The sequence below is a fragment of the Microtus oregoni genome, unplaced genomic scaffold, assembly GCF_018167655.1.
Source record: "Microtus oregoni isolate MIOR12 unplaced genomic scaffold, Mior012 000091F_ref0000469, whole genome shotgun sequence".
Lineage (NCBI taxonomy): Eukaryota > Metazoa > Chordata > Mammalia > Rodentia > Cricetidae > Microtus > Microtus oregoni.
This window is the reverse complement of record NW_024544600.1, coordinates 1,733,889-1,745,221: the sequence shown is the minus strand read 5'-3', so window position 1 is coordinate 1,745,221 and position 11,333 is coordinate 1,733,889. Positions and strand designations below refer to the sequence as shown.

The following is an 11,333-nucleotide window of genomic DNA, read 5'->3' as shown; positions in this document are numbered from 1 at the left end:
TGGTGGCACATGTCTACAGTCGCAAACCTCCGGAGGTAGAGGCAGGGGGACCAGAAGCGCAGTGTGTCCTCGGCCAGCCTAGACTACATAAGACCTTATCTCAAGGTGGGAAGTGGGGCGAGAAGGAGCAGATTCCAATCAGAAAGGCATGCAGGAGGCATTGGCAGCCTTGCCCAGGTCTCATGCTAGAACAGCCTGAAACCTTGTTGGGTCATTCTCGGTCAGTATCTACTTGAATGAGCATGTCAACAATACTCACGGGAAGTATATGATTAACTTTTCCTATTCACTGTTGAAAAAAAAATTAGTTCCTCTTAAATTAGCAAGAAAGAAATTACCAAATCAAAGAAGAGCTCCATTAAATGAAAAATCAATTCTAATGCTATCACTAATTTTGACTTTGATAACAATATAAACAAAAAACTACATGTTGAGGAACGTGTAGTTGAACACACCGAGGGGTTTTAATTACGTTTGATAATCAGGGATACGCTCTGACGTTGGGAAATCACGCAGCAAATTAAATGGAATGGAACTGTGTTTTCTGAAGAAATTACCAGCCATCAAAACCTCTCAAAGATTAGAACAGTAATTCTGAAAAGAAAAAAAAATGGCTCCACCTTATCTTTTCTAACGTCTGACCCAGCCTCATAAAAACAGCCAGTAGAGTAGGTTTATGGAAAAGGAATTATCCAATTAGGGATTAACAAAACTGTAGCAGGGATTAGGAAATGACAGAGAAAAAGGAACACCCTGCTGGCGTGTATAAAAAAGCCAAGAGGCAGCCAAGAACAGTTCTCTCCACCTTCTCCAGTCTCCCGAGACAGCTCAGCACTGGCAGGAGCAGCATGGAGTGCTCAACTCAGAGATGGTCCTGCTCCTCCCGAGTCTCCTCCTCCGGGGCCTCGGGCAGGGGGGCGCATGCTGGTGGAAGCATCTACAGCAATGGGAGCAGCTGTGGGCTGGGGGCAAGCCCTTCCTGGGCCTTTCAGGGAAGCAGCAACAGTTGTGGCTTGAGTGAGGGACCTAAGGGCGGCTTTGGAAGTGGCGCTGGAGGGGGCTTTGGTAGCTGCGTGGTAACTGGTGGCTTTGGTGCGGGCTCTGGCTTTGGTGGGGGCTCTGGTTTTGGTGGGGGCTCTGGCTTTGGTGGGGGCTCTGGCTTTGGTGGGGGCTCTGGCTTTGGTGGGGGCTCTGGTTTTGGTGGGGGCTCTTGCTTTGGTGGGGGCTCTGGTTTTGGTGGAGGCTCTGGCTTTGGTGGGGGCTCTGGCTTTGGTGGGGGCTCTGGCTTTGGTGGGGGCTCTGGCTTTGGTGGTATGGGAGGTAGCCTTGGCGGTGGCAGTGGCGGTGATGGGGGCCTTCTCTCTGGAACTGAAAAGCAAACCATGCAGAACCTCAATGACCGTCTGGCCAGCTACCTAGACAAGGTGCGAGCCCTGGAGGAGGCCAACGCTGACCTGGAGACTAAAATCAAGGCATGGTACAGCAAGCATGGGTCTGGAAAAGACGACTGTGGAAGAGACTACAGCAAATACTGGCCAATCATAGAAGATCTGAAGAGCCAGGTGGGACTCTATCGTTCCGGGTCATACACTATGATGAATTTCTTTTTACATTTATTCATGTGTGTGTGTGTATGCATGTGTGCACTTAAGTGCACAGAGAGGGGGCATGCATGCCAGGGCACGAGTGTGGAGGTCAGAGGACAACTTACAGGAGTTGGTTCTCTCCTTCTGCCATGTGAGTCCCGGGATCAAACTCAGCTCATCACACACGGAAGCAAGCCCCTGCCCCAGCTGAGCCAGCTCGAGGGCCCTTTAAAAAGAATGCTAAGTCGAGGAATTGTTTGTGTGCAAAATGGGTCCTCCTGTGCCTTGATTGTGGCCATCCTGTATATGACATTCAACAGTAGTATTCTGTCTGAATCTCAAATGTGAGTATCGAGTTCATACAGTGACGATAGCCACCTGACAGGTCGTAAGAGGGGCGATACTGAATGGATAATTAGGGTGACCTAATTACTTCATGACTCATTCTGACTGGTTAGTATACTTTTGTGTCTTTCTGGATTCGTCTTTAAAATTATTTTCTTCCTATAGAATCTGTTAAAACATTGCATAATGTCATGAAACAGAAAATGATGTATGAGCCTATGTTTTTAAGTGGAATTACGTGTTCACATTAGTTTTTTCAATTGGCGAGGAAATAAGTGATCTTCTGAACAGCAGAAATAGGCAGAGGACGGCATTCTGTAAAACAGTGTCCCGTGCCTACCCCAATAGCTATGCACGCTGTTTCCCCGCTGCGGAAACGCGGGGTGCTAAGTGTACACGGGCCGCTGCTGAGCCAGTCTGCAGGCCAGCCCCCCTTTAAGAGTTAATGACATAGGCCATGTCTACCCTCATGGGTAGCTATTAAAAGTCAGACAGGAGCATCAGCTAGGAGTCTGTCCTCCCTCTTTCCCAGGTCATTTCGGCCATCATTGAGAATGCCAGGAGGACTCTGCAGATGGACAACGCTAGACTGGCCGCCGATGACTTCAGGATGAAGTAAGAAACATGAGATGCTCGAAAGCAAGCATCATAGGGAACAAAACACAGCCCGGTTGCCGAGGGAAGAGCCCTTGGTGGGATCACGACCTAAATTCACAAAGAAACCAGGGTGGACTTGGATGGTTTTCTTTTTGTTGTTTTACTATTTGCTTGGTTTGGAAAGGGGTTTTTCGTGTTTTGGTTTTGTTTGGTTTTTAGACAAAGGCTTGTGTAGCCCAGACTGGAGCTGAACTCACCATGGAACTAAGGCTGCCCTTGAACTAACTCTTCACCTTCTTGCCTCTAGCTCGGCTGCTATGTTACAAGAGTGAGCATGGCTCAAAGGACTAAACTTTAGAGACCATTGTTGGAAGAGAAGGGAGGAAAAGAAAGGGAAAGCAAGATAGAGTGGGAGGAAGGAAGGAAGTGGGAGGGCGAGAGAGGAAATTAAGGCTGACAAATATTCAAAAAATATTGCACATGGCTGAATTAATATTAGAAATTATTTTTCTTTATGAGATTAAAAAAATCATCAAAGAAACCTCAGCTATTTTTATCAAAATACTCAGGGGTAACTGGGAGTGTAGGGCCTGGGCCCCACACCACAGAAAGAAAAAGAAAAAACAGGACTCCAAAGTCAAAACTTTTTCCAGGGGTGTGAAAGAGAGGTACTCTGGGGCTGGAGAGATGGCTCAGCAGTTAGGGGCCCTGACTGCTCTTCCAGAGGACCCAGGTTCAATTCCCAGCACCCACATGGAGGCTAACGCCTGTCTGTAACTCCAGTTCCAGGGCTACCGACACCCTCACACAGACATACAGGCAGGCAAAACACCAGTGAACATAAAATAAAAAATAAATTTAAAAAACATAAAAAGGAAGGGAAGGAGAAAGGGAGGGAGGGAGGAAGGAAGGAAGGAAGGAAGGAAGGGTCCCTTCACCTGACTTCCTGCCACCCCTTCCAGGTATGAGCATGAACTGTGTCTCCGGGAGTGTGTCGAGGCCGACATCAACGGCCTGAGGAAAGTGCTGGATGACCTTACCATGACTCGCTCTGACCTGGAAATGCGCATCGAGAGTTTAACCGAGGAGCTGGTCCTTCTGAGGAAGAACCATGAGGAGGTAGGAACGGGTTCCACATACATGAACAGCTCTGCCATCCATATTTTCCGCGATATCTAGTCTACAAAAGTAAACTCGGTTTTACTAAATAACTCTCCACCCATCCAATGGCCAGAAAGCATGTTGCATCTTGCTCATGGTGTCATGGTTCCCAATGTTTATTTACAGTAACACAAGCATTAGAAAGTGGCAGCTTACCATCTGCGTCACCGTGGCGCCTTTTTTAATCCCTTCATGCTAGGAAATGAAGTGCGCGCAAGGAAGATCTGGAGGCGACGTGACGGTAGAAATGAACGCTGCGCCAGGAACCGACCTGACCAAACTACTGAATGACATGAGGTCCCAGTACGAGGCGCTGGCTGAGCATAACCGCCAGGAAGCCGAGAGACAGTTCAACGAGCGGGTACGGTGCGGCGCCAAGCGCCTCAACCTGCAGCCGCCCATCAGCCACCACCTCTGCTGCTGCAGCCTATGGCAACTGCTTTCTTTCCACTTAGAGTGCATCCCTGCAAGTCCAAATCTCGACGGATGCAGGGGCAGCCAATTCTGCCAAGAACGAGGTAATGGAACTGAGGCGCACCGTGCAAACCTTGGAAATTGAGCTTCAATCCCTGCTGGCCCAGGTATGTACAGACAGGGGTCGGTTGCTTTGTTTCTAACTCTCTAACAAAGAGCTCAGCGAATGAGTCGTCCTTCTTTGCCAAGATGCTCACTATACACATAAACACAGAAAAAGGAAAACTGCTTTGTCTGCTAGAGAGCATAAAGAGTCAGGCATGTGGGGGCGGGGGCGGGGCCCACGCCTTTAATCCCAGCTCTTGGGAAGCAAAGGTAGGTGAGTCTTGGTGCATTCTAGGCCAGTCTCGTCTACAAAGCAAGTTCCAGGACAGCTTACACAGAAAAACCTGTGTGTGTGTGTGTGTGTGTGTGTGTGTGTGTGTGTGTGTGTGTGTGTGTGTAGGACAAGAGTCAAGCACGCTGCTCTCTGGGACTAGGGAGATGGTTCCACGGGTAAAGTACTTGCTGTGCAGACATGAGGACCAGAGTTCAGATCCCCAGCACCCATGTGAAAACTTGGGGTGGGGGGTGCATGGAAACAGGTGAACCCCTGACTAACCTAGCCTGATTTAAATCAGTGAGCTCCAGTCTCAATGAGAGACCCTGTCTTGGAATGTATAGGGTAACAGAAGAAGATACGTATGTCAACTTCTGGCTCCACATATATATGTACATATGGGCACGCGCGTGCGCATGCACACACACAACTCTCTCTATTCGCATTAAAGATTTCATTTGAGCTGTGCCAAGGAAAGTTAAAGAAGCAAAGACATGACAATATAGATTGCGCCCGTAGCAGACAAAAGCGTATCCCTACTCATATAAAATTGGATATTTTTCTAAATCATCCATTGGCTTATTTTCAACATGATTGTTTTTTTTTTTTTGTTTTTGTTTTTTTTTTTTTTTCTTCATCTTAGAAATGCTCTCTGGAAGGGAGCCTGGCTGACACCGAAGCTGGCTACGGGTCTCAGCTGTCTGGAATCCAGACACAGATCAGTTGCCTGGAGGAGCAGCTCAGCCAGATTCGGGGTGAGACGCAATGCCAGAAGGCCGAGTACGAATGCCTGTTGAACATCAAGACACGCCTGGAGGAGGAGATCGAGACCTACCGGCGCCTGCTCAACGGAGAAGGAGGGTGAGCGGAGACACGTGAGGTGGGCGGAGATGTGGGGGGGGGCGGAGTTGCGTGAGGTGGGCTTGTGAAAGCAAAGATGGAGGGGGAGGGGTCAGACACAGCCCGATCAGAACACACCCAAAGCTGCACCCTGGGGTCTCTGGGGGCTGGAGGACTTCTCCCACTTTAGACCAGTGCAAAGGAGAACGCCACTCTTTCTTCTTGCTTGCAGTGGATGTGATTATGGAAACTTAGCATCCAGGCATGTGGTGCTGAGTGACTCAAGATCCGGGAGCTGTTCTGGCCAAGGAAAAGGTAGACGTTTTCCAAATATTGATGGTAATGTTACCATCTAAAGGCGTTTTTATAATGGATTGTCGCTGGGGAGTATTGTGCAATGAAAAGCAGGCTTTACGTGTTGCATCTTCTTACTGTTGGGCTGGGGAAATGGCTCAGTCCGAAGTGCTTGCCTTGTAAGTATAAGGACCTGAGTTCAACCCCCAGACAGAACCCATGGAGAAAATAGCCAGGCGTGGTGCCACAGTCTTATGGACTTGTAATCCCAAGGCAAGGGAAGAATAAATACAGATTGATTGCTGAAGCTTTGACTGGCCAGCCCATTTGGCAAGCTCCAGGCTAGTGAGAAACCCTGACTCGAAACAAACAAACAACAAAAACAAGGTGGGCGTTGCCTGGGAAACCACAGTGAGGTTGTCCTCTGACTTCCACATGCACACACGTCCATGCGTGTGCACCCACCTACACACACACACACAAACGTTTTAAAAATAAATGTTAAAACGTGCACAGTTGCTGACGGCATCTTAAACAGAGAGAGCACAGTCAGGAAGGGCAGTTTCTCCTGCTCTGGGCTCAGTGACCATCTTCACACCGACCTTGTGGTCCCGTGATTTTCAGATCCCAGCAAGACAAGAGTGACGAAGACCATCATCGAGGAAGTGGTAGATGGCAAGGTTGTCTCCTCTCAAGTCAGCAGCATTTCGGAAGTGAGGATAAAATAAGCCGTTTCCACATCAGCAGGGCCGTCTGTCAAAGGAAACAATTGAGAGGGGAATTGGTGAAGAGCGCACCACTCTGACCTAGTGATGGCTCACTTCCAACAGACCTGTTGTTCAATAGAGCTGACCAGCCCATTTCCTGCAGCCTCGTGTTTTCTTATTAGAACATTCTTTCAAAAGTAGAAAGGAGAAGTTGGCTCTGACTGCTTCTGTGCTTCAATAAACTTACTGTTGCAAACTAACAAAGTCATTCCTGGGTATTTATTTTCCCAAGAAATTTAATATTTTGCCGGGCGGTGGTAGTGCATGCCTTTAATCCCTGCACTCGGGAGGCGGGGCCAGGCAGATCTCTGTGAGTTCGAGGCCAGCCTAGTCTACAGAGTGAGTTCCAGGACAGGCTCCAAAAAAAGGGAAGAAATTTAATATTGGGATGGAGTTGTGATTGACAGCTCATTGTTGTGTTATTAACCTTAATTCTTTATTTATTTGATGAATTCCTTAGTAAGGGAAGATATCAGCCATTCAGTATGTGGGTTTTACCATCACACAAGACAAGAACGGCACCGTCGCTGAAAGTAAACCTCAGAGACCCTAGCCTGCAGCCAACAGTCCTAGCTCCTCAGACAAGGATTAAATTATTAGAACAATCATCTTATAATTCATCAATGCCGCCGGGCAGTGGTGGCTCACACCTTTAATCCCAGCACTTGGGAGGCAGAGGCAGGCGGATCTCTGTGAGTTCGGGGCCAGCCTGGTCTACAAGAGCTAGTTCCAGGACAGGAACCAAAAAGCTACGGAGAGACCCTGTCTTGAAAAAATCCAAAAAAAAATAATAATAATTCATCAATGCCTATTTCTTTATGCCAGTCACTGAACAAGTGTTTTATACATTTAGAAAAAGACACACAAGTTATGCCAAGTACTTAAACAAGTTCACAGCTGGTCACAGCTGCTCACACCTGTAACCTCAGCACTTGGGGGGCTGAAATGGAGGAAAATGCCCTAAGTTCCAGGGGAATCTCGGTGACACACTGAATCCCAGACTAGCCAAGGCTACAGAGTGAGGCCCTACCTGACCAACAGTACAGAGTTTATGTTGTCGCTGAGGAGGGAAACTTAACATGAAGGTAGCAGGCACTGCAGGGTGTTCATAGACTTCAGCCCAATAGGGTGGCACACACCAACAAATTCCAGCACTCAGGAAGCAGAGGCAGGAAGATCAGGAAGTTGATGTCATCCTCAGCTACACGGCAAGTTTGAGGCTAGCCTAAGCTACATGAGACCCTGTCTCAAAAATAAAAATAAAAAAGATTGGCGTAGAACTTGATTAGACAGTATTTGTCAAACACAGCGTGGAAATGAGACATTGTGTGTTTGGAGACAGTAAGAGATGACCAAGTAAAGACCATAGAGAAAGATGGTTGGACATGTGATATGGGATCTGATTTCCTAACACTTTAAAAGCCCCAAGGAGAAGAAATGTTTGGAACTTGTTCCTTTGCCAATTTTAGCCAGAACTCTAACCAAAAATTACCAGTTGGCAGAGCTGGCATTTCTTTCCCCCACTCTCCACATTGGAGACGTTTTACCCCATGGGTAGTGGCAGCCCTGTTTCATTTGCACGATATCACCAAAGGCTCAGAACTGTCTTGGTGATAAACACCAAAGAGTTCTGGTTGGATGGCTCAAGAACCAGGCTGAAGATCAAGCCAGACTGGACAATAGTACTTCACACAAAGCATCTCATATTGACCACAGCCCAAGGTGGAGAACCAACTCCACAAGCTGGTCTTCAAGGGAGAAAAGTTCATCAAATATGATACAGAGAGCCAAATTTAAAATTATAAAGCAATGAGCCTGGGATAGAGCCACAGCTCTGTTGGAAAAGGGAGCTGAGTACGGTTCCTAAAAGTAACACTTTTTTTAAAGCCACGCTTGGTGTGTGCCCTTGTAATTCCAGCACTAGGGAGGCAGAGACAGGCAGATGGACCCATGACCCTCCCTGACTAGCCAGTCTAGACTAATCAACCATCTCCAGGCCAGTGAAGAGACCCTGCCTCCACCCGTCACAAATGAACCTGAACTTAATTCACAAAACCTATAACTTCACATATAACACCAATCAGAATTATGTAATACCAACCTTAATCATCAAAGCCACTGAATATGTAGATTTTGTAATCTAAGCATACTGAAGGAAACATTAAAAACGGACATCATGGCTAGAGAAATGGCTCAGATGTTAAGAGCATGTGCTATTCTTATAGAGAACCCGAGTTCAGTTCCCAGCACCCACAGCGGGTGGCTCACAACCACCTGTAACTCCAACTCCAGGGGATCTGATACCTTTCCCCTCCATAGGCTCCTTACACTCATATAGACACCCACACATGTACATAATTAAAATACAATAAAAAGTAAATCTCTTTTTAAAAACAAATGTCAGTGAATTCCTCCGTTAGAGTCCCTCCTACTCTTGGACATTCTTCTTCACTTTTCTTTAATAAATCTGGTTTCTTTGCTTAAAAATAAAAGCACCCGGATACCTGTAACTTGTTCAGCCACCCACCCCAGAACGAAGGGAGACAGCTTAGGCATAAGATCGTGGCATGGAAAGACAGTGTAGCATTGTAAGAGAAAAAGCATTTCTCATTGCCTCAATACAGTAAAGAAAACACAGGAGAGTTCTACTCAAAGATTAAGAACAACCGAAGGAAAAACATGACCCAACCGATGAAACCTCGATGTTTCCAGAAGGGGAAGTGTATTCTGTCTAGGATCATCAGCCATTGGCCAGGAGTCTTCCCAGAACTGGCTTCCTAGCCGTGGGTCTGACTACCTGGGCCTGTGTTTATGACTGATGTGACTGGTCAGGTATGAAGACTGGAATGGTCTTCAGCACCCTTCAACCCTTGTATCAAAGCAAACTAAAAATCTACTCAGAAAACTCCCTGGCACAGAGAGCCCTGCTTCCTTGGCCAGTGTTAGCTCAGATGCATTAGTATGAAAGTGTTGTTTACAAGAGGAAAAGTCCAGCTGGGTGCACCAAGTTACAACATTGCAATAGAACCTGTTGCTTCGAGTGGGCAGCCTTCTTAGTAATAAGCTACTGAATCCCATTGGTCATGAAATTTATTTAGCAGGATGAGTAAGACGTTAAGAACTTAGAATTTGCACATTATTCCCTGTCCAAACATTATGTTCATACTATACAGCAGGAAAGGGTTTGTCTGGGAACTCAGCAGTTGAGCTCTCCAGTGGCGTTTAAAGGAGCTTCTTCTGGGCGGACCTGCCCAGGAGGAAGAGCCACGGCTAGCAGCAAATGGATTTCCACCCGATGCCAACTTCTGATCCAGAGGTTCACGAAGCTGTTCTCGTCTTCGTGATCTTAAGGGATGATGGACAGAAAGGGAAGAGAATGCTAGAAGTGCCATCTGTCGTCGCCGAGATTACAAGCGAGGGTTACCGCAGCCAGCTGGAAAGGACTCCAGGTGCTAAGGAACAAGGCCAAACTTGCCTGGTGACTTCATGGAATCAGCAGGCAGTTCAGACGAGAGGAGGGAGACAAAGGGAAGGACATAAATCATCTGAAATGTGTTTCAAGCAATGTTGCCCAAGCCACCTCCCAGAGCAACAAAATGCCACAAATAAGAAATGGCTTTAAATTATTATCTCAAAATCCCGTGTGACGTTGAATAACAGGGGGGAAAAATCACAACCTTCTAAAAGGAATTTACTCATCTGTGACATCAAGCCTTACCTGAGATGGGGAGGAGAAAGGAAGCGCTAAAATAGTGTCCAACGATGTACGTGTTGGTGTCCGCGTGCAGGTGTGTGTGACTGAGTGCAAGCGCTAAACACAGAGGTGCCCAGTCCCCTGGAGACAGAGCCACCAGGTCGTTAGTGTCCTCCTCGGGAGCAGCAAGCACTCCCAACTGCTGAGCTATCTCCAGGCCCAACCACCTCATTTAAATTAAAATATTAGCAGTTGAACAGCATAGGAGAGAGCTCCCTAGAACTGGTTCCAAGCTCGGGCAGGTAGACAGGGTAGATTTAGTGTTGTTTTTCCAATGTGGAGGCGCAGGAGCTCATAGCAGAATTGCCGTAGGATGTGTGTCACTCGGCTCCAGCTTCCTTCTGAGTGGCAGAGTGGAACTGGGTAGTGTTAAGATTTAAGTGTACCCCCAAAGGTCAGGTGTTGGAAGCTTGATCCTTTTCTCGCTGCTTATAACTGTCTATAAATAAATTGTCCCAAACAATTTTTTGTTACTTAGCCTAAGAATAAATATATAAAATAATTAAAAAAAAAAAAAGAACTAGGAGTTGTGGGTGTGACTTGGTGATTGCACGACATGTGTGTAATCCTGGCTTCCATCCTTAGCACCATACAGAACTGGGCATGGGAGCCCATAAGTCAGTTGGGATACATGACCCTCTCATAGAAAGAAAAGAAGAAAGAGAGAGAGGAAGGAGGGAGGGAGGGAAGTGGGAGGAAGATGGAAGGAGAGAGGGTGAGAGAAAGGTTGGATTTATCATTTTGTTTTGTTTTGTTTTAGTCTGTCTGTCGGTTTTAATGCAAATGAGGGTGTTGTTGCACCTTGTCAAGATGAGGTCATTTCACACCCAAAACTTCCCATAAAGTTCTGATATGGATGCTCTTCGTTTCTCTCGCAATCATCACAATAGAAAAAAAATCAGAATTTTAATGAGTTGGGTGGTGACTCTTACTCTGGCCTCCCATTCAGAGCAGAAGTTTCTCCTGGAAGATGACTCTAATCTAGATTATTCCGTAGGGCCAAGGTGCCCAGAGCTTGGAAACTTCTCCATTTGGCAAAGCAGCCCCATCAGTCTGAAACAAGTGCTGTTGCTGGCAGTGTTCCCTTGTATGGGGCCAAGCCTGTCTCCTGGGAACTTCCTGCTCTTTGATCCCGGCCCTGGCTTTGGACCATGTTCAGAAACAGCCACTGTGTTGTCTCCATTCTAGACAAAGGT

General features: G+C 47.0%; 1 protein-coding gene across 1 annotated transcript; it reads left to right on the top strand.

The window, feature by feature from the left end:
- The first annotated feature begins 848 nt into the window (after nucleotides 1-848).
- On the top strand, nucleotides 849-6,344 carry Krt24 (keratin 24). The gene is made up of 9 exons (XM_041644020.1): nucleotides 849-1,236; nucleotides 1,321-1,562; nucleotides 2,464-2,546; nucleotides 3,491-3,647; nucleotides 3,889-4,050; nucleotides 4,145-4,270; nucleotides 5,126-5,343; nucleotides 5,555-5,637; nucleotides 6,241-6,344. Exons 1-9 carry the CDS (start codon nucleotides 849-851, stop codon nucleotides 6,342-6,344), a joined length of 1,563 nt encoding a protein of 520 aa, XP_041499954.1.
- Nucleotides 6,345-11,333: the final 4,989 nt, after the last annotated feature.